The sequence below is a fragment of the Mesoplodon densirostris genome, chromosome 6 (genome assembly GCF_025265405.1).
Source record: "Mesoplodon densirostris isolate mMesDen1 chromosome 6, mMesDen1 primary haplotype, whole genome shotgun sequence".
Lineage (NCBI taxonomy): Eukaryota > Metazoa > Chordata > Mammalia > Artiodactyla > Ziphiidae > Mesoplodon > Mesoplodon densirostris.
Window position 1 is genome coordinate 21,839,302 of NC_082666.1, and position 20,555 is coordinate 21,859,856.

A 20,555-nucleotide genomic window follows, 5' to 3' on the forward strand; every position below is an offset into this window, starting at 1 on the left:
TGTAGAGAGGATGGACTGGAGTGGGTGAGTGGAGTGGGGAAGCAGGGAGATTAGACAGACGCTATCACATAAACACAGCTAAGGACCGATGATAGTTTGGACAAGGTGGTGGTAGCAGAGATGGGGCAAAGGGAAAATGACATCTATTTGGAGGGAGCACTAAAAGAACTGCTGCTGGGTTCAGATGTAGGGAACGAGAGAAAGATGTTAAAGCTGGGTTTCTGTCTTTAGGAACTGAGTTACTAAGAGGTGCCATTTACTGATATGGGAAAGATGAGGGAATGATCAGGTTTGGGAAGCAGAAAGTTAGGAATTTCAATTTAGACATCTCTAAGGAGAGGTGAAAGCAGAAGATGAGAAAGACAAATTTAGAAGTTAGAAAGATGAGGGACTTCCACGGTGGTCCAGTGGTTAAGAATCCGCCTTCCAATGCAGGGGACGCGGGTTCGATCCCTGGTCAGGAAACTAAGATCCCACATGCTGTGGGGCAACTAAGCCCGCGCGCCACAACTTACAGAGCCCACAACGAAAGATCCCGCATGCCTCAACTAAGACCCAATGCAGCCAAATAAATAGATAAATATTAAAAAAAAAAAGAAACTTAGAAAGATGAGTAGGAAAGATGAAAGTGATAGAGACCGAAGGCAGGGACACCAGGTAGAAAACTGGCACAGCGGTCAAAGTGAGGGAGAATGCTGCCAGTGGGCCCAGAGAGGAGGGATGAAAGGAAAAGAGAACAGAGGAGGGTGGCTGGCAGGACCTGGCGATGGCCTGAATATGGTGAGTAAGGCAGTGAAGTCAAAGATGACTGAGAGGGAACCTTCAGGACCGGGAGGCTGTCACCATCGTTAGTGGGAAGCAGCACGTCAGGAAGAACAGCTGGTTGGGAGGCACTGCATCTCGGTGCTGATGTCAAACAGGCAGTTGGAAATAACTAAACTCAGAATTGGAATTCAACTTGTTAGAGAACGATAAAGAGAGTGGTTAAACTTGCCAAAAAAGAGGATAGAGTAAGAGGGCGATGTGTGCAGTTCTGGGAAGGCCTCTACGTTTACCAGGTTGAAGGTGATTCAATGACGACTATAGAAGAGACGTGGGAGGCAAGAGAAAAGCCAGTGTCAAGAAGGCCAAAGGAAGAAAGGCTTTCAGAGAGAGGCTTGCTAAGGGAGTCAACTGCTTTGGAAATGTCTGAAGAAGATGAAGGCCAAGAAGGAGCCACTGCATGTGGCAGCTGAGAGGCCACTGGTGACCAGAGAAAGTGGGGGGATGAAAGGGAGGTGTCAAACGCTAGAGAGGAAATAGGTGAGGAAGGGGAAGACAAGAGTGCAGCTCGTGTAAGAAGTCTGGAGACTGTGTATCTACATCTGTGTGTGTGCGGCGCAAGTTCACAATCTATCACGACCCTGCTCTCCGACCCAAGTCCCCGATGCCCCCGACTTGCACTCACCGCCAGTTCCTGCCGTATGTGCTCAGTGGTTGCCTCCAAGGCCCGTGTGCCTTTGGTGGCCTCATCCTCCACAGCTTTCACAGTCTTAAGCAGTGATGTCACATTGGTCACCATCACCTGGGGGCATCAGAGGAGGGAGGGAAGGAGGGATCATTTTAAGGAGCAGGAGGAAGCACGATGATCCGCTCCCTCCCCAGAAGCAGCCCTCATTTCCTCCGACCTTGGCAGAGTTCTTGAGCTGCCACACGGCAGGGTCATCCCCAACTTTGCCAGCTGCAGCCTTCGTTGCACTGATGAGGTCTCCCAGGGCCTTGGCCACATCTTTCACTGCATTGATCAGCACCACCTGTGTGGGGGAGCAGGGGCTCTGGTCTGTGGGAAGAAAAGGGGGAACAGGAAGTGGTTCTGGCCAGAATTAGGGGTGAGTTGGATACCTGGGTCTCTGGGTCCTCGGCTCCCAGGCTGGCTGCACCCAACTTGACCACGTCGGCGAGGCGGGTGATGGTGGCCACAGAGGACTGGGCAGCCTGTGCCAACTTCTCCTGGCTCCCAGCTGCATTCTGCACCAGGACCTTGGTGTCCTCCACCAGCACCTTTGCAGTCTTCAGAATGCCCTCTCTGGGGGAGGGTCCGGCCCAGTCAGCTCTTCTCAGGCCTTCCCCGGCCCCTCCAGCCTCTGTGGCCCAAACCCCACCCTGCCTCCATGAGGCCCAGTGCCCTCCTCACCGGTGGTCAGCAAAAGTTTCAGCGCCCTCTCGATTGAGTGTGCCAGCGGTAGCGAACATGATGGTGGTGTCGAGGTCGGCAATGATGCCGGACACAGCACTGGCTGCCGTGATGCAGGCCTGGGTGCCACGATTCCCGGCCTGGAGTGCGGCCAGCACGTGGGAGACCTGGGGGAGGAGAGTCATGTGGCGACTGTGGCCGGTGCCTCGTGAAAGGGAAAGGTCACCGGTGTCTGACAGAAGGGACAGAGGAGAGGGCTGGGAAGGCTGGAGGAGGATGGGAAAGGCTGCAGGGTTGGGGAGCCTGGCCCTCAGTCCGTGGGGATGAGCTCAGTCACCTTCTCAGAGACTCTCCGGGCACACTCTATGAGCTCCTTCTTGGTGTAGGCGTCACTGGGGCTGCACTGCAGGGCGCCTGCCTTGGTGACCAGAGCAGCACAGCCGTGTCCCAGTTCCTGAACCCGGTGCTTGATGTGGGCACCTATCTGTGAGCAGATGAAAATGGGAGATGGATTTTACGAGAGGCGCTCGGGTACGTCCAGTGCGCTCGGAGGAGTCACTAAGGACCTAAGAAACCATGCACTGCAGACTGAGGAGGTAGTGAGAAAAAGCGCCCAGCACAGACTTGTCCCGTTTCATAGCCTTCAGTCAGGAAGTCACCTCCCACACATGGAAAATACTGGCCTGTGGGCACCAGCTGTGAGGACCTTGTTAAGCAGTGAGGAGGAGGGGAGAAGCACTTCACGCTGGGGTACCTGAATCAGAGGCCACGGCTTACAATTTGGCCTGTGGGCCGTTGTGGAAGGGTTTGGGGCTGGGGATTAGGTGTGTCATGCTAAGATCCAATTACTTGCTTTCTTGGAAAGCCAGGAGCTCAGGGAAGGAAGCGCTTCAGGGCTTTACAACAGGAAGAACCAGGAAGGGAATACAGGCTTGCAGCACACCAGAAAAGCAGCCACAGGCTCAGAGGAGGGTCAGCAGAGAAACAGTGGCAGACCAGGAAAGCTCTAGACCCTGGGCTGTCTCCTTTATGCCTGTGCCCAAAGGCTTTGATGCTGTCCCTATGCGGAGCCCTGATCCCTCTTTCGTGGAGTGGCCCTGAGGAGGAGTTCCCCTTTCTATGAAAGATCAGAGGGGGCGAGGGTGGGACAGCCCCCGAGGCTGACATGATGGGACAAGGGGCATATGCCTCTGGGGTTTTCTGTGAGGCGCTGGGGGAGGTCACAACTGCCCCCAAGTTACCTCTTCATTTTCAGCAGCCACAGCTGCAGGCTTGGCCTGTGAGGCCAGACGGCCATAGTCACTGGTCAGCTGGTTAGCGAGAGGGCCCAGCTCCTCAGGGCTGGTGTTTGACTTGGTTACCTGGAGACAGTGGAAGAAGTGAAGTTATGTCCAAACTCAGCTTTCCAAGAGCAGTCCTCTTCTTCTCTCCCAAACTCACCATCTCCTGCACGGTGACAGCAATGGCCTTGGCTGTCCGCACCATAGTTGTCTGGTAATCCACGAAGGAACCTTCTGGTTCACCCATTGGTCCTTCATCTAGCTAAGGGGAGAGAATGGGGGAAGGGCAAAGATGGTTGGTCTCTGCCACTGGGCTCAGGGACCCTGGCCCACAGTAGGCCCTGTCCATGGGCACCCCAAGACTCCAACCTGGTTGATGGCCTGGGTGATGGAGTCCACCATGCCGCCGACAACCCCGGCAGCGCTGGCTGCCTCGTTGAGGGTGGCTGTCAGGTCCTCCACGGCCTCTGTCATCATCTGTACAGCCTCCTCCAGGGCTTCCTGGGTGTGAGCTGCTTGCTGTGGGGCAGACTGAGTGAGCTGGGGCCCAGCTGTTCCTGCTTCTCTTACTATAGTAGCAGCCTCTCAACCCGGCCCTCAGTACCTTGGGATTACCGCCAGCCTCCTTGGCCGTGTACAGCAACTGCAGGGCAGACTCGGCCAAGGTTTTGGTCTGGTCCAGGAGTGCCATCTGCTGAGGGTGACTCAGGGTCTTGGAGGCAGCACCCACTGCAGCCAAGGTGAGTGGCTCAAAGTACTGGGCCATCTGGGACACCTGAGGCAAGGGATTGGAATGGGTCAGGTGGGCCAGGTACCCTTGTTTACCCTATCCCAGTCTCCCCACGTATCTCCCCAGGTACCTTGTGTCCCAGCTGGGAGGCTTCCGCCCGGGCAGCGCTGGCCAGTGGCTCAATAAGATGGGAGATCTCTTGCACTGCAGTGAGCATCTGGGTATGCAAGGCCTGGGGAGGAAGCGAACTTTAGCTCTGACTGTGACCTGCAAAGGGACCCTCTAGTTGCACAGGACCCCACTCTTCCTTCCACATCCAACTACCTAACCCCCTTGGCATGTTCCATACCCTCGATGTTTCTGTGAAGCCCATTCCCAGATCTTCCACCTTCCTCAAGCCTGCCATCGCTCCTCCCAGACACCTTTCATAGACCCCCTTCCCCCTTACCTCTTGAGAGATTCCCTCACGGGGAGCAAGCTGCTGGCTGATTGCGGCAAGGGAAGCCTGGTCTAGGTCCCGCAGACAGCTGTTCAGAGCTGCAATGGCCGCCTCACACTCCAGCTGCCCTGGAGCCTTGTCCCTGCAGACACATCACAGGCTCCAACACCAAGAACGTCCCTTTAACATAAGGCTAGCCTGCCTTTCCCTGTATCCCCCGAATCTTGGACAACAGGTGTCCTCCAACACCATCCCATCTCATTGCACCTAAGTGCCCACCTCTCCATTCTGTCATAATGTATATCCCCCAGTCACACCGGTTCTCCAGCCCGCCCCCTGTACCTCATGCTTGTAATGAGCTTCTTGATGGAGTCTGAGACAGTACGGGAGTGGCCAGCCAGCACCGACCAGCGCGGGGGGTCCCGGGGATTGACTGCCAGGGCCCGGGCTGTCTGGATTAGGCCCCCGGCACTCTCCAACATTGTCTTGGCAGAGATCACAATGGGCTCCATGGCAGCCCGGCCCTGGGGAGAGGGGAAGCAGGGAGGTGAATCTCAAGACTCCTGGGAAGATAAGGCGGCAGACGGCCCATCCGTTCTGCCTTCACCCGGCCTCACCTCGGGGCTGATCTGGGCGGGAACGCTGGAGAACTCAGGGTTGGATGCAAAGGCACTCAGATTGTCCACAGCCTCCAGCAGCGGGGCCGTTGCTGCTCGGCACTGCGCACGGTTCTCCTCTGTGAAGGCCCCATCCAGTGCCTGAAAAGGGAGTGATGGGGAGGCCCTCAGGATGGACTGTAGACAAAGGCGGTGCAGCCCAGGTCTCCTTCCTGAGCTTAAGGGGTGTGGGGAGAGGCTGGTGATAACCAGCGTGGATAGGAAAGGCCTTGGGCTCAGGCAGGTGGGATTTGATAGAAAGCCTCAGGGAGTGACAGGGGGTCAGCCCTATCTCCCTGGATAGGTCAGGGGGAGGCTGAGAATTCAAACACCGGGAACCTTGATGGTCTTGACAAGATTGGCCGTGCTGTTGGCCACCTCCTTGGCTGATTGTACGAACTGGCGCTTGGCGGTAGGATTGGCAGTCCGGGCAGAAGCCAGGCGGCAGCTGTTACACAGCGCAGACGTGTGTTTGGCCACAATGGTGGCTGCAGAGAGCACCTGAGGAGACAGAATCGTGGAAGAGCCACGATGAGGGCAGGAGAGAAGTGTCCACTCCAGAGAGCAGCCCCTTTCGCTTGGGGGATGTATAGCAATACCCTTGGAAGTCTAATTAGGAAAGACAGAGTCACCTGAAAAGTCAAGATCTGGGAGAGAGAGATACCCAGAGATGAGCATGAGCAGGGTGTGGGGGAAAGGAAGGTGAAAAGCCGACCCACTAATGGAGAAACAGTAACAGGCCCTGTAGGAGAGTGAGCTCAAACATCCATAAAGAGGTGGTGAACTTGGCAGTAACTGAAGGAACAATGAGAAGCACGGCAGGAGAAGACAATGACCCAGAGACGCTGTGGATGGGAGGTCAGAGCTGGGGCCCCAACCTCTCCTTCCCCACATGTCCTGCATCTCCCTCTCCCCCGACGAGGCTGGTCTGTCCTGGCTCAGCAGCCTTTCCCAGGCTTGTCCATGGTGCCTGTCCCTTTGAGTTACCTGGGCCTGGGTGCAGCCAGGCTCTCCCAAACTCTGACAGGCCATTTGAATTGCCTGGTTTGCTCGGGCAAACTGCGTGGGCTCCACCAGCCCTTGCTGTCCAGCTTGGCTGTTGGGGTCAGAGACGCCAACCAGATATGCAGCCTGGGGAGAGAGAAGAGGTGGGGTGAGGAATAAGGAATATTCCTTAGGTGGGACTCGAATAGCCATAGTGGGGACAATGGGGAGCAGGACTAAGTCTAGTGGCCAGGGTTCTACGTGAGTGGAGGTGTATCAGCTATAGTTACACAGTAATAGGGAAAAAACCTCTCCTGTTTTGTTAAATTTGTTCAAACATTTCAGAAGATTAAAAAAGTAAAAAAAAAAAAGGAAAGACACAAAACAAGGTTTTTATTAAAATTCTATGTGTATGTATGCTGGGTCTTAAGGTGAAAAGTACTGCTTACTGTAAGTGGCAGTAAAAAAAGTTTGAAAGCCCCATACACACACAAACACACACACACAAAACCTCTTTTAGAGATAGCTGTAAAACTATAGAGGGTGTTAGGCTAATTAACACGATACCTCCAAGCTTCAGAGATTTGGAAAGAGGGAAGGGATGGGTATAATGGTTGCCAAAATCTGTTTTTGCTTGGAAGACCATCATAAGGTTTGATTCTTACTTCACCCAACACATGGTAGCTTTGCTTTTTCCTCTTCATGCTTTTCCAGAAATAAATTAAACCATATACTGCAGGCCACCCAACAGAATAGGACACAGGGAGGTAGGGAGATTGAAGGAGCAGGATGATAGGCCTTCAGAGAAACAGTCTGAGATGATGAGCTCTCAAGCCAGTTTGTTTTAAGGATTCATATATGAAAGCAAAATACTCTGAGCTAATAGGTCGTTTTACACTTCATAATGTAGAAAAAGGCAAAGTTAAGTGGTGACGCAAGTAACTGGAAATTTAGTCCCTGGTACTATTCTAGTAAAGTAACAATTGTGTAGGGACTTCCCAGGTTGTCCAGTGGTTGAGACTTCCACTGCAGGGAGCCCAGGTTCGATCCCTGGTCAGGGAACTAAGATCCCACATGCTTTGCGGCACACCCCCCTGCTCCGCCGCCCCCCACAAAAGTAATAATTATGTGAAAATTATTTGCATATGCTAATCAGCATACACCAAGAAAGCTGGGTCTGGAAACAGCCCAATGATTGGACAGTGTAACCATAACTCAAAGCACCAGGGCTCAGGGGTGACAGTGATCAGAATTGCTGGTGTTCTAGGATTGCTGACAAATATCTCTACTTTAGGAGGGGGAAAGATCCCCAGTTTCCATACCGTTGGCTTTGCAAGCGTAACTTTTTGACTTATCTGCAAGTGGGTCAGGCTGTGAGGAGGTGGGGTAGGGAAAGCAGGGGCATTCCAGGGACCATCTCAGGAGAATAACCTGCGCAGCTGCCTCGGTGAAGCCGCAGAGGGCCTTGGAGGCCGTGGCAATGGCCTCCCCAAACTCTGGCAGGTTTCCGTTCTTGGCATTTTGGGAGATGCCCGTCATGGCCTCACCCAGTACCTGAGGAACAGAGTGTATCAGGAGAGTCAGAGCCTGTTCTCAGAGGGATAGAGCAGCCCCTGGTTAGTTCCATCTTCCTGTCCTCTGCCCTCCTGGGTTCCTGGGTGCACTTACCTTGGAGTTTTCCATGACACTGTCCAGGCAGCCAAAGTAGGACATGTCGTTGATGGGCTGGACCGGGTTCTCTAGGAGTTCCCGGACCGTCTGTAGAGGGGGAGGGTGAAGTGAGATCCAAGACACCCCCCTCACCCTCCAACCAAGAACCCTTTCCTCAACCTCAACCCCATTTAGCCTGACAGGGCCCACCTCCAATTCCCGCAGGGCATTGTCACACTCTTTCTGGCCTGGCGCCTGCTGGGTGCACATGGTGATGAGCTGGTTGATGCTGTCAGTCACTGCCCTGGGAGGAAGAGAAAGTCAAGTGAATGGGTGCAAAGGTCATCATTTCTGCATCCTGTACGTGTAGGAAGTCTCTAGCCATTTCTCTTTTGCCTGGAACAACTCCTAAGCCAGGGACTTCTCATGAGATGTCCCCTCCCCAGTCTCTTCAACATTCTACGGCTGGGCTTCCCAGCTCCTACGTACCGGGCAGCTGCCGCCAGCTGACTCTTGAGGTTGGGGGCTGCAGGGTCTGTGGACAGGGCTTTGGCGGCCAGAAGAAGTTTGCTTGAAGACATGGAGATGCCCTTCAAGTTGGACACAACCTGGGCGCGGTCCTCCTGGCTCTGTTGAAGGCAAGATGGTCAACACATTGTCCAGTCCTTTCTTATCTGTCTCTAAAAGGGATCTTCTGTGCCAGACACTCAAGTACTGCTAGAGACTGGGGAGGGGAGTGAGCCAGGAGCAGATGGGGACTCCATGGTCACAGAGATGCCCCTGATCTAACCCTTGAACAGGACCCAGTGCCTCTTCGTACCGGAGCCTGGCCTGCCATCTCCACACCAGCTTCCAGGAAGGTGCTGAAGTCCTGTCCGAATCGACCTGAGGCTCGAGCCAGGTCCTGAGGGGTTCCCCGAGAGGCCTGCACCAGTTCTGTGGCTGCCTGATTTAGCCCAGCAGCGGCTTCATTCAGCCGGCTCTGAGCTTCTTGAAAAGTCCCGGTGCTGGGGGGAAGCTGCAGGGTCAGAGACAAAGTCAGGTGCAAGAATGGGAAATGACGTGAGGGAGAGTCTGGTAAAGGAGCGCTGAGAGGTGGGCACAGAGCCTGGGGGCAATGAAAGGGGATACATCTGGGGAGTCAGGGTCAAGGAGAGGTCCAGAGGTAGAAGCTTGGAGTCCTTCATCCTCCCTGTGTTCCCCCCACACCCCTGTCCTCCTACCGAGTCACTCAGGAGTCGCTTGCTGGCATCTCCCACTGCTCTCAGGGCATTGTCCACATCTCGCTGACCAGGCAGGCAGCTGACGCAGCGGTTCAGGGCCTGGGTCACTGCTTTAGCCACCTGAGGTGGGAAAGGAGACAGGGGTTGCCAAAATGGAAACAACTGGGAGATCCCCTCCTCCACCCATGGGAGATGCTGAAAGTGAAAGCAGAAAGGGGGTGTTTTAGCTGAATAGGCCAGGGTATCACATTTGGGTATCAAGTGATGGTGATCAAACTTCCCCAAATGTGGCTTTCAGCTAGGCCCCTGCCTCAGTCCAGCTAAGACACTTCTACTAAGACTGAGAAGGAAGGGCAGAATCCACGGAGGAGCTGCGGTGTCAATGAGACTCTTCCCTGGTCAGGGTGGGCCTTCTGATGGGATCTGGGGGAGAGGGAGGGAGTGGCCCTGTCCCAATACCTGACCTGCGCAAGCCGCTGCTGGCTCTCAGGGTCCCCTGGATGGCCAGCTGCCTTCTTCGCCTCCTCGATGAGGCTGCTGGCCTTATCCAGTACATCACTGGCTGTGTCAAGCACAATGGCTTGCACCGCAGGATCTGATGTCAGGGCAGCTACACCCCTGGCGGCTTGGGCCAGTGACCGCAGCCCACCTGCCACATCCCGAGCTGCGATACCTGGGGAAACGAGGAGAGAGGAAGGAGGGGAAAAGGCACCTTCATTGCCAGGCCCTGATGCCGGTGGCTTCCTCCATACAGCTCCCATTCCCCCATCCTCCTCACCACATGCCCCATTCCCAGCCCTGTCCACGTACCTGCGTAATTCTCATTGCCCTGGGCAACCTCCCCCAGCAGCTGGGCGATGGCGGAGCTCACTGCTTTGGTGCTGTTGCCCAGGTCCTGGGCACACTTCTCCATCTAGGGATGAAGGAGGAGACTCAGGGGATCAGGTGCAGGAAGAACGGGGAAGAGGGAACCTGAGAAGCTATTCAGGGACAGCTGGCAGTTTGAATGAAGGTTCTGGGCAGCTCTGGGGCATGGGTGAGAAGGAAGACCTCAGGGTTTGAGTAAGAATGAGGTCTTTCGAATACCTACCGTCTCCCCAGGTAAGGGCTTAAGCTTGCCATCTCGAGCTGCTGCCTTCACTTCCTGCAGATCTCTCTCTAGATTCTGTACCACACTCAGAGCAGAATCCATCTCCAAAGGCCCACATGCTTCCTGAGCCTACAAAGATATGGAGGGCGGGGGGGGGGGGGTTGAGGTGTAGGAGGTACACTGTGTCTCACTCACGCCTCAGTTTACACAATTACCCATTTTAGGATATTCTCCATCATCCTAGGACTCCCCCCATATCTTCCAAAAAGAGAGCCAGCTCCTATACCTTCTGGGCAGCGGTACGGAGTTCAGCCAGTGCGGTGCCAAGGTTTTTAGCACACTGACTCAGCTGCATGGCCGATGCCTGGTCCTGAACTGTTGGCACCGAGGCCTTCGCGGCTGCCACCATCTTCCCACCTGGCTGTTGGGGAACAGGTGGGCAGATGAAGTGTACCATACGCCCTCTGGGCTTGGGTACAGGGACTGATGACGGTCAGGATGTGGTGAGCGCTGGGGCTCAGTACTGGGAGAGAGGCTCCTGGCAGAGATTTACATTAAATCTAAAGGTCTTATAGAGGAGTGGGAAGGGTCTGGGCTGAGCGGTGAGCGGAAGGTGCCTTGCCTGCAGGAAGCTCTGGCTGGCAGCGATGAGGGCTAGCTGCGCACTGGGACTGTCGGGCTGGGCTTGGCTCCCTCGGACGCCCTGCACCAGCAGTGGGATCTGCTCTGCCACAGCCTGTAGGTGAAAATGTCATCAGAGCCACCTTTCCGCAGGCTGGGGAAAAGTCCCCCATCTTCCATGCCTCCTCCCGTCCCCACGGGCTTCCTGGCGTCTCACCTTGCAGCTCTGCATCAGCTGTGGCTGGGGGCCGGCAGAGGCCTTGGGGGTGGAGGCTGCGTGTTGGGCCGCAGCGATGGTCTGTGTAGCTGAGGCTGCAGCCTGCTTGGCTGCGTGCTTTAAGGACAGAATAGTGAGGACGAGGCCCAGACATTGCTACACCCTGGCCCTGGCTTACCCTGCCCGTGCTATCCCCCAAGGAAACATCAGCGTCCCCGCACAGCCCTCCCAGTTGCATTCCTCCTACAGCACCTACACTGGCTTGGTTCCCAGCCTCACCTCCAGGCGCTGCACCAGCTTTTTCTTGATGGCATTCTGTGCAGCTGCGTTGGTCGCCATGCGGAGACCCTCAGCCGCTTCCCGCAGCCGCTGCTGCTGCTCCTCACTGTCAGGGTGGGCGGCTGCTCCCTGAGAGGTGGCGAGGGGACATTTACCACCCTGCGTCCCTGTGGACCCTAGATAAGCTCTTCCCTGACCCCTCCAAACTCAGAGGTATTTTTCTGAAGTCATTTCTAACTACCCCCACTGAAAGGTAATCATAGTTGAGACGAGCTACCTCAGGCAGGCAAAAGGGGAGCCTAAAGGGGCTCTGGCTTCCATCTGGGATGCTGAAATCCCTTCCTTAGGTAGAATTGTTTCTGCTTCCCCTCTCTGGGGAAGCGGCCATATTTCTCCCCCCCCTCCCCACAAAATACCACTAGCAAATGGGGGTGAGCAGGGCTCTCTGGGACAAGAAGAATGCAGTTTAGAGTGGGGATCTCAGGGATACCAAAGCAGGGGCCCTGGCTACTCCTGCAAACTGAAGAGCCCCAGAGCCCAGGGAGCCTGGGAATCTATTGGCTTCTTCCTGACAGTCCTCTGCATCCTCGTGTCCCCGTGTCCCACTGCCTTGTCTTTCTCTGTGCTGCTAGCAGTGGATGCCCTGGGACTGAATGCCCGCGTGCATTCACAGGAGACCAGGAAGCAGAGGGATCCAGGAAGCAGACACGTGGTGGCAGCAAAGTAGGGCAAAGTAGGAACTGCAGGCCTTGGACTTAGAGGAAGAAAAAGGGTACAGTTTCCTATCAGTCAGCAAGGACTCTGGGAGTCACAATGGCTGGAAGCCTGGCGCCATCCACTCACCGCCTAGGGGCGCATTTATTTCCTCAGTGCTCCTGTATTTGTTCTCTTGTATCTTCTGCTTTTCACCTCCCATAAATGAGGGTGACTATCTGGACCCTTCTGCTTCCCTACAGGGCCCAGTCTGGGGGTCCGCATAGAAGGCTCTCTACCTTGGCAGCCTCCACCATCTTGGCTGTGGCATCGGCCAGGATCTTAGCGGCGCTTAAGAGCTTGCGGGAATTCTCCAGATCACTCTCCCCCTCGGCATCAGCCTTGATGGCATTGACCAAGTCAGAGGTGGCTTGGGCTAGGATGCGGGCCTGTCGCACCATCTCACCTGAGAACATAGGCACAGTCAGCGAAGGGAGCCAGAGACACTGAGAGGGTGTCGGGGGGTGGAGGAAAGTGGTGCAGACAAGGTAGGTAGGGCTTTTAGGGACAGTAAGGAGACACAAAAGTTCTTGAAGTGATTTCCCTGGAGTTACTGTTTCCTGGGTTTAGAATCTTGGAAAGGAACAGATTTCCTGGTGCGTTTTGATGGGGGGAGGGGCGGGGGGGCAGTCTCCAATGGCTATTTTCCGTAAGTAGTCTTAAGAGGATGAGACTCTTTGTGAAGGATTTTGGGGGTTAGGGAGTAGAATGGGGATGGCTATCTCTTAATAATATCATTTTCCATCTATTTTTGTGTACACTTTGGTATGTTCTTTAAATACACCAAGGAAGGCAGAGCAGATACCATATTCCTGCTTTACAGATGGGGAACTGGAGATTTCAGAGATTAAACACCCAGCCCACTGTGCTGAGTCCTTGGTGGGGGGGTGATGGGTCTGCAAGGGAATTTCCAGTGGACTCGGGGAACCTCGCTGGGATTCTGTCTTCCCAGGGGGCTGTCCTTACCAGCATCACCCATGGAGCTAAAGATGTTCTCGGTGACAGTGAGGATGGTGTCAGTGGCCTGGTCATAGCGGCCAGCAGGCCCAGCCCCTGTGGCGTGGGCCCTCACGTGCTGCAGCAGCTCATTCAGGGCCTGGGTGACAGCTGTAGCCGCTGCTCCTACTCCCCGCAATAGCTGCCCATCCTCTGTGGCAGCCTGGGAGGCGGACACACAGCCCTCCACGGCTTTGGCCACTAGTCGTCCGGCCTCCACCAGCTGCTCTTGGCAGACAGGGGAGCTGATAGTAGGAGCCACCACCTGTGGGCAAAGTGAGTGTCAGAGACGTAGGCGAGGGAAAGGAGTCGTGAGGTAGGGGTGTCTGTGGTGTTCACAATAGTTATTAGGTTGGGTAGTGAGGCCTTGGGGGCCAAAGAGATAAAATGAGAGGCTCTTGTGTGTGTGGTAGCATCACCCCTAGGCACAGGCTGCAGCAACCTTTGGGGCTCACCTTGGTACAGGCCACCAGCTGGGAGGTGGACAGGGCACACTGTGTTGCTGCAGCAATAACCTGGGTCTGAAGCCCTGAGTCCTCTGTTCGTTGGGCCACACTCTTGGCCTTGAGGACCAAGGCAGCTGCAGCACTTGCCACGGCCTTGGCTAGTTGCATGAGCACCTCCTGTGAGAAAACAGCAGTCAGCGTGGCCTGAGATCCAGCTTGGGATCCACGGACCCTTCTCAGAGGCATAAGCTGTTTCATTAGTCCCACCGCCTCCAATCACAGAACAGTGTGTGCAGAAGCAACCAGAACCTACCCCAAGCCCCTGCCTCGAGCACCAAGTGGGACAGAACCCCCACCAAGGAACAAACCCACACCGAGAGAAACAGTGTCTACACCGAAGGGAGAAACGCATGAGGCGGATACACTCGGACGGCAATGGGGAGGGAAGGTGGGCAGCGCTGTTACAATGGGATGGAGGGAGGGGTCCCTCCCACCCCCAGCGTCTTTTCTCCATTTCTTCTCCGTCTTGGTTGGAAGCAGTCACCATGGAGTCTTGGGAACAAGTCCGTGTACTACCCTTCGGACCCCATTTTTTCAAGTCCCGCCTGTGCCGTGCCTCCCCAGCTCCCGTCATGTTCTGCTCCCCCAGGAGGCCAGGGGAGGGGGCAGAGCGAGTGTATGCGGCTCAGAGAGGACGAAGCTGGGAAGGCCCAGGCCAGAGGCCGTTACCGTGGGGGGATCGGGGGGAGATGGAACCCCAGCCCCTCTGGGCGCACAGATCTGCATGGGAAATCCAGGATGACAAGTCAGCTGAGGAGACGGGCATGGGGTGGGAAGGGGGAGCGAGAGGACTGGAAGCGGGGGTTCAAGATGCCCTCAAGTTGGGGTGAGGGCTACATATGGGGAAGACTGGGAAAGGCGACCAAAAACATATCACCAATAAGGGCCAAGGGTGAACTAATAGGTTAAGTTTGGATTCAGGGGTTCTGAATTCTTATCCCCAAAAAAGGGACTGGGGGTTCCCAGTGTCATCCCTGGAAACAGAGGTTCAGGTTGGCTCTCAGGGGTCAATTTACAGTAGCAGGACTGGAGCTGGATTCAGGATCAGAGGTTACCTCCTAGAAGCTGGGGTTCTGGGGGTTGGGTAAGTCACCAACCTGGAAGTGGGGGTCAGTATCACTTTCCCCAATTTGCTGCAACAGCTCCCCACTGGCCTGGCCCACGTTCCCAGCTGCTTGCAGCAGGTTCTGACGGGGCTGTGGAGAGTGAACACCGGTCAGAAGCTGCCTAATCCCTGCGCACATGTCCACGGGTCCTACACGCCCATGGGTCTCACCCTTCCATCCTGCAACCTGGACCGCCCCCTTCTCCTTGGGCTCAAACCCTCCCCTCTCCCTAGTGCCAACCCCTGGCCCCTGACCTCGGCACTAGCCGGCTGGGCACTGCGTAGCAGTTCTGACACCGCCCCCGCCAGGCCCTTCGCTGCCTGCAGCAGGGGCCGGCCACTGCCACCTTCGTCCTCCAGCAGGGCAGCCAGCAGCTTCACGCCACGGGACATCTCCGTCAGGTTGGAGGAGATTGTGGTGACTGCACAGCCCACTGCGGTGTAGTCTGTCTCGGCAGGGTCCCCTGGGGGGGAGAAGGAAGAAGAGGAGGCCAGTCACAGGCAGTTAGTCACACACACGTCCTGAGAGAGACATACGAAGTCCCTTCCGTGAGTCAAGGTGCAGTCACACCGAGCCAGTCACACTCATGCTTGCACATGCTCGCCCTCCCCTCCGCCACCGCACACAGAGGGCTGGGCATCCGGCCCACCTGCGGTCAGGTTCACCACGGAGGCAGTACCGGCTGTGATGGCGTCTACCTGGGAGTGGATTTCATGCTTTGATTCATCCATCTTGTTCTTACGCCAGGCCTTTGAGGCCTGAGAGCAAAGAGGAACAAACCTCAGGATCTGCTCTGCTGCCGTTAACCCCAACCCTGCTCCTTGGAGTCCCAGCTTCAGCACCATCGGCCTCTCCTCCGTCCCATACTCACAGCATCCTGGCCCAGAGGGGGCAGTGTGTCGAAGTCATCCAGAGTGGCCTGGGCAGCCTGCACAGCTTGCATGCTGGAGTTGATGGTTCCAGTGAGTGCCTGCTGGGCTGACGTCTATGAGACAAACAGAGAAGTAACAGGGAACCTTTAGAGGAGAGAGAAGGTAAAAGAGAGCCTGAGGCCGAGAAGGAGACCAACAGGGACATGGGAAAGACTGCCGAACTCCTGGCTATGCCCAGCCAAGGGGGGCGAGGCCCGGAATCGTGGCAGTGGGGGCACTCTTACCAAAGGAGGCATGTGTCCTCGGTGCATCTGGCCACTGGTAATCTGCTGCTGGGCAGGTGGCATGCTGCCCACCTGGAAATTTTCAGGACCAGAGGCTCCGGAGCGCATGATGGCAGGCAGGGCCACGGAGCCATGTTCCACCTTCCCCACCCGGTTACACTGCTGCTGAAGGACTGTTGACCTAGAGAGGGGACGTACGGGGAGCACTCCGAGGACCTCCTCCTCTCATCCCTTCCCACCCCGCTCTACCGCCTCCACACGTCCTATGGTCTGGGCGGTGCGTGAGGTCTCACCACAGCCCGCGACTAGTTAGAGGCATCCTAAGGACTCCCCACCTCCCACAGTCCTTGGGGTCCTGCCTTGCCTTCCCTGCCCGAGGGATGGGGTCAGCCCGGTTCCCCTCGTACTTCTTGGGGGACACCGAGTCCTCCAGCATAGTAGACTCCTCGTCTCCTTCCAGTCCAAAGTGATCCTTGCTTTTCTTCTGTAGGGAGAAAAAAAAGAACAAGAGTTAAAGAAGAGGGAAGTGGAAAAGGCAGCCTTTTCATTCTGCAGTCAGCCATCTTCCGGAACTTGGGTCCCCATTTCTAAAGGACCGGCTTGGGGACAAGGTAAGGGAGGAGGAGAAGGTGGGGGTCAGGCAGTGCTCACCTTCTTCAGGATGATGTCGATGTAGCCAGCAATGAGCTGTGCGATCTGCTCCCCCTCAGTTGTCTGCACCGAGTAGTAGCCATCTTGGTAGTCCCCGAAATCCTAGGGGGACAAGGTGGGGCCTCAGTGGGAAAGCCTGAATCCACTCAGGATGGGAAAGGGTGGGCGGGAGCCCAAGATCGAGCTGATGAGGGGCGCTTCCCCGCCCCGTGCCAGCAGCCTCTAGGACAACGGCCTTTCTTCAATCTCCTATTTCTTTATTTTCCTTGGAGGGAAATACTTTATTTCCGAGGCGTGCTCTGTATGCTACACAGTTTCAAATGTGTGGCATTTAGGAAATCTCTCTTCTCTCACCCTGAACTGGGAGGACACATTTATCATTTATCATTAAATGACCATAGTTAAGGATTAGTACTAGTACCCAAAATGGAAAAACCACCTTTACTAATTTCCCTTCTCAGTGGGGCACTTCCTCAAGGTGGGACCAGTTTTCAATTCATAATGCCAAAACATAAAGCTAGAGGAGGAAACTACTGTAAGTAGCTGTTGCTGAAAGAGGGGAGGCTTATTTTTCTTTCTGTCACCTTTTTCTTCCCTCTCCCCAAGTTTCCTGTGATCTCAGCTTGCTGGTTACAGTTTTGTTCTGTTGATTAAAAAAAAATGTTTCATTTAAGCTTCCCTCATTCTCCAGGAGAGTCTCCCTTCTATTCTAATCTCCACGTTCCTGCAATAGTTCCAAAGTTTTCCTTTTTTCTGGAGTTGCATTCAGTGCACCTGCCCCTGAGCAGGGGTGCGGGGGAGACCTCTGTGGCTGCCCCTTCTCTGAAAACTCCAAAGCCCTTTCTCCCCCGAGACCCCAGCTCACCAGGGTGAAGCTCTTGGGAGAGGCAGCCCAGCGTTTGATGTTGGTGAGGTTCCACTCCTGGATCACCTCTTTGGTCTTCTCGTCCACTCGCATCACACACTCCTTAGTGATGCCCAGAAGCCTGGGCACCAACTTGTTTTTTCCTTTCATCTTTTCCTGCGGGGCAGAGGTTGTCGTTGGTCTTATTGGTCAGGGGATCAGATCCAGACCACAGTGGGGTGCTGAGGTGGGCAGGAGAGCTAAACCAGGGTGTCTATGGATGGACCTGGGACAAGGCTATGTTAGGATAAAGGGAAAAGGAAGGAAAATGCAGGGTAAGGAGGGAAGTGATGGTGGAGAACTGACAAAGGGGCAAGTTTTCACAACGAAGAGAATGGGATTCTTGGGGAACAACGGGAAATGTGACTGGGGGCAGGGTTAGAGACTCAGAGAGGAAAGGGTAAGAGTGGAAGTAAGGGTGGGCAGAGAGAAGAATCTGTAACCCACCTTGACCAGGAAGAAGGAGACGCCGTATGTCTTGAGGGAACGGGCTAGCTTCACGTAGCGTACCTTGGCCTCGATCTCACTCATCTGTCCACAGTTCTTGTGTGCCTTCGAGTATGAAATGGGGAAACATTTAGCAAAATGTGGGGAGGATGATATCGCAGATGAGGAGTTAAGTTGGGATGTGAACTATGATGGGAGAGCATAATGGGAACAGAGGAAAAATTAGGGGATGCAGGCTATAAAAAATGAGAAGGTGAGGGGATGGGGCTGATAAAGGATATGCAGAGGCAATTATTCAAGAAGCGAGGGATACAGTTAAGGAACTTGCAGACATTCTGTAGACGTGAATGGACGGTTAGGAAGTAGAAGGTCAAACAAGGCCTTTTGGGCTGAGGATTCAGAGTGGTGATAACACCTTCCGTCTGTACGAAGATATACACTCTTCACAGTAATTTAAGCATACTACCTCGTTTGATTCCCCTACCAATCCTACTCAGGGAAGATAGTTATCCCATGTTAGAGGTAAAGAAAAGAAAACAAGATTACTGAACTGAGTTCCACAGCAGATGCAGTGTGCAGGTGGAGACCAGAAGCCCAGGTCTTCTGCTTTCTTGGTGCAGGAGGGATGGGAGAACAGCTTGGAGGGTGGAAGGAGGGTAGGGGTGATGAGGAGGGTGTAGGGGTCCGTTTAGTCAGAAGGATTAAGCAGCAAAGCTCCCGGGTCATCCCAAACACTTTCCCCATCCCCAATCACCTGGAAGATCTTACGCTCTCCCTTCTGCTTCACATACTCCTTGGGCAGGAAGTCCTTCAGGCTACACCAGAAAAGGGAGGGTCAGCATGTAGTGGACAGCATCAGGGCTATGTGGGCCATGGACTGTGGGCCTAGGGTTGTAAGGAAATGTCTAGGAGAGTATTATCTTTGGGGAGAAAGAAGACTCAAGGGACTAGAGTCTGGATTGTCCCTGAAATCGAGATGACTTAGTACTAACTCTTGAATACAGCCTGTGTCCCTCCTTACAGGGAAAGAGACTAAGGGAACTTGAGTTGGAGGCTCATTCCTTCAGGAAAAGAGGGTCGAGAGCACAATTTTAGGGGACCAAGGGCAGAAGGAGCTCACGAGAAGGATGACCATGCTCGTAGGAAGCTGAGAAAGCCACACCAAACTGTAGATATTCTGAGAAACACCAGTGGATGAGACCTGTGAGACTTTTGAAATCTGATGTTCCCTGTGACGAAAATGTAGTTTCCCTCTGGCTATTGCAGTACAATTCTTCAGAGCATCTCAGAAAAGTTATATGCTTACTTCAGAGGTAGGGGGCAGGGGCAGAGATTATGGACTACATTTATATTCCACATGAGGCCAGGGAGGAGACAAATGGACGATGGAAGCTGAAAAGGTACCCATATGGGTCAGACCCTGGGACCTGAGAAGAGGAAATAGGGGAGAAGGTCTGGGATGGAGACAGGCCCATTGTGCTGGGGCCACAGTGGCAGGGAGTCCTGGGCCCTGCCAGGGTATGGGATGAGGGTCACTCACTCGAGGAAACCAGCCTTGTGCTTCTGCTCATTGTGGGGCCCAAACTGGATCTGGCATTGGAAGCCAGCGAACTCACAGGCCTTGTCGAAGGAGACAGGGTGGGAGCCATTCAGGATGTCATCTCGTGCCTGCAGAGCACAGCGAAAGGAGGCGAATGTTGTCTGGGGTACAGAGATACCCACACTGCGCCTCTGCCTCTCTCCCTACCACCCCATGCCAGGCAAGTCCTCTCCCTACCTGCACATAGAGAAGGTTCAGCTGGACAGGGTCCCGGGAGTCCACGTTCTGGTCTGAGTAGAAGAACTTCCTCCGGAGCAGAAGCGTCTCGTGCTCCTCCACTCCCTGTTCCCTCAGCGTCCGGCCATGGTCCAGCCAGTTCACTGGGACACAGAGAGTCCCCTCAATGTCAAGCCCCTAGAGCCCCTACGCCATCTAATCTCTGGCTTTTTGTTTGTTTCTTCATTTCCTACCCTCTCTCACTAATATGTTAAGTTCTGTGAGTGCAGGACTTTGTTTTACTACAGATGCATCCCCAGGGTTTAAACAGTGCCTTGCAAAAGCAAGTATTCAGTAAATAACACAGAAACGGCTGCCCCTGCCACCCTGCTTGTTTCGAATGCCCTCTTCTGTCCCTTTCTGCTTACGCTCGTCATCTGTGTGCAATTTCTGCTTTAGTTTCTCCATCTTCTTTTCATCTCGCAGCAGTGTCTTGTCCTTTCGTAAGGTCCCTGTCACCTCCTCCTTCTTCTCTTCCATGAGCTCTCGAACCAGTGAATATTCATCATGGTTGGTGATGCCTGGGGGAGGGGGTGGGTTGGCAGCATCCCAGGCACTGCAGCCAGGTCTTCCGGCAGAGCTGGGGCCTCCCCCTGAGCCTCCGGCCCCACGAGCCCCTTACCAATGCGGGCACAGATGGTCATGAGCATGTCAGTGACGGTCTTAGAGTCGTCCACCATGACAGTCTTCACAGTGCCATCCAGCATACGGATCTTCAAGGGCCTCTGTTTCTTCCTGTACTCCATGGTGTCCTATTGGGGCAGGAATAGGAGGCAGGGGCCCACTTTAAGCTAAAGGTATTACTTCCTTTTTAGGCAGCCAGAGGCAGGAGGAAAGTAGATTACTAAAAGGAAGACTATGGTGGCTTGCTCAAAAGC

The 20,555-nt window shown here is 54.7% G+C and overlaps 1 protein-coding gene across 2 annotated transcripts in view; it reads right to left on the reverse strand.

Moving 5' to 3' along the window:
- Positions 1 to 20,555, reverse strand: part of TLN1 (talin 1) — a 32,002-nt gene that overhangs the window by 4,464 nt on the left and 6,983 nt on the right. For both annotated transcript variants that reach the window (XM_060100795.1, XM_060100794.1), the window contains exons 4-48: positions 20,300 to 20,429; positions 20,046 to 20,198; positions 19,639 to 19,781; positions 19,402 to 19,529; positions 18,616 to 18,676; positions 17,862 to 17,966; positions 17,376 to 17,531; positions 16,511 to 16,612; positions 16,267 to 16,343; positions 15,860 to 16,040; positions 15,575 to 15,688; positions 15,353 to 15,461; positions 14,958 to 15,166; positions 14,695 to 14,793; positions 13,547 to 13,714; positions 13,062 to 13,356; positions 12,335 to 12,501; positions 11,343 to 11,471; positions 11,064 to 11,180; positions 10,848 to 10,961; positions 10,512 to 10,646; positions 10,226 to 10,354; positions 9,946 to 10,048; positions 9,600 to 9,808; positions 9,136 to 9,255; positions 8,733 to 8,930; positions 8,402 to 8,541; positions 8,123 to 8,216; positions 7,931 to 8,020; positions 7,694 to 7,816; positions 6,266 to 6,409; positions 5,618 to 5,779; positions 5,240 to 5,380; positions 4,965 to 5,146; positions 4,632 to 4,764; positions 4,314 to 4,415; positions 4,058 to 4,228; positions 3,823 to 3,972; positions 3,614 to 3,715; positions 3,415 to 3,534; positions 2,511 to 2,657; positions 2,174 to 2,340; positions 1,882 to 2,065; positions 1,668 to 1,793; positions 1,448 to 1,564 (exon numbers count right to left, since the gene is read on the reverse strand). In XM_060100795.1, the coding sequence (XP_059956778.1) occupies positions 1,448 to 1,564; positions 1,668 to 1,793; positions 1,882 to 2,065; positions 2,174 to 2,340; positions 2,511 to 2,657; positions 3,415 to 3,534; positions 3,614 to 3,715; positions 3,823 to 3,972; positions 4,058 to 4,228; positions 4,314 to 4,415; positions 4,632 to 4,764; positions 4,965 to 5,146; positions 5,240 to 5,380; positions 5,618 to 5,779; positions 6,266 to 6,409; positions 7,694 to 7,816; positions 7,931 to 8,020; positions 8,123 to 8,216; positions 8,402 to 8,541; positions 8,733 to 8,930; positions 9,136 to 9,255; positions 9,600 to 9,808; positions 9,946 to 10,048; positions 10,226 to 10,354; positions 10,512 to 10,646; positions 10,848 to 10,961; positions 11,064 to 11,180; positions 11,343 to 11,471; positions 12,335 to 12,501; positions 13,062 to 13,356; positions 13,547 to 13,714; positions 14,695 to 14,793; positions 14,958 to 15,166; positions 15,353 to 15,461; positions 15,575 to 15,688; positions 15,860 to 16,040; positions 16,267 to 16,343; positions 16,511 to 16,612; positions 17,376 to 17,531; positions 17,862 to 17,966; positions 18,616 to 18,676; positions 19,402 to 19,529; positions 19,639 to 19,781; positions 20,046 to 20,198; positions 20,300 to 20,429 (6,246 nt within the window). The remainder of the gene's footprint in view (positions 1 to 1,447; positions 1,565 to 1,667; positions 1,794 to 1,881; positions 2,066 to 2,173; positions 2,341 to 2,510; positions 2,658 to 3,414; positions 3,535 to 3,613; positions 3,716 to 3,822; positions 3,973 to 4,057; positions 4,229 to 4,313; positions 4,416 to 4,631; positions 4,765 to 4,964; positions 5,147 to 5,239; positions 5,381 to 5,617; positions 5,780 to 6,265; positions 6,410 to 7,693; positions 7,817 to 7,930; positions 8,021 to 8,122; positions 8,217 to 8,401; positions 8,542 to 8,732; positions 8,931 to 9,135; positions 9,256 to 9,599; positions 9,809 to 9,945; positions 10,049 to 10,225; positions 10,355 to 10,511; positions 10,647 to 10,847; positions 10,962 to 11,063; positions 11,181 to 11,342; positions 11,472 to 12,334; positions 12,502 to 13,061; positions 13,357 to 13,546; positions 13,715 to 14,694; positions 14,794 to 14,957; positions 15,167 to 15,352; positions 15,462 to 15,574; positions 15,689 to 15,859; positions 16,041 to 16,266; positions 16,344 to 16,510; positions 16,613 to 17,375; positions 17,532 to 17,861; positions 17,967 to 18,615; positions 18,677 to 19,401; positions 19,530 to 19,638; positions 19,782 to 20,045; positions 20,199 to 20,299; positions 20,430 to 20,555) is intronic.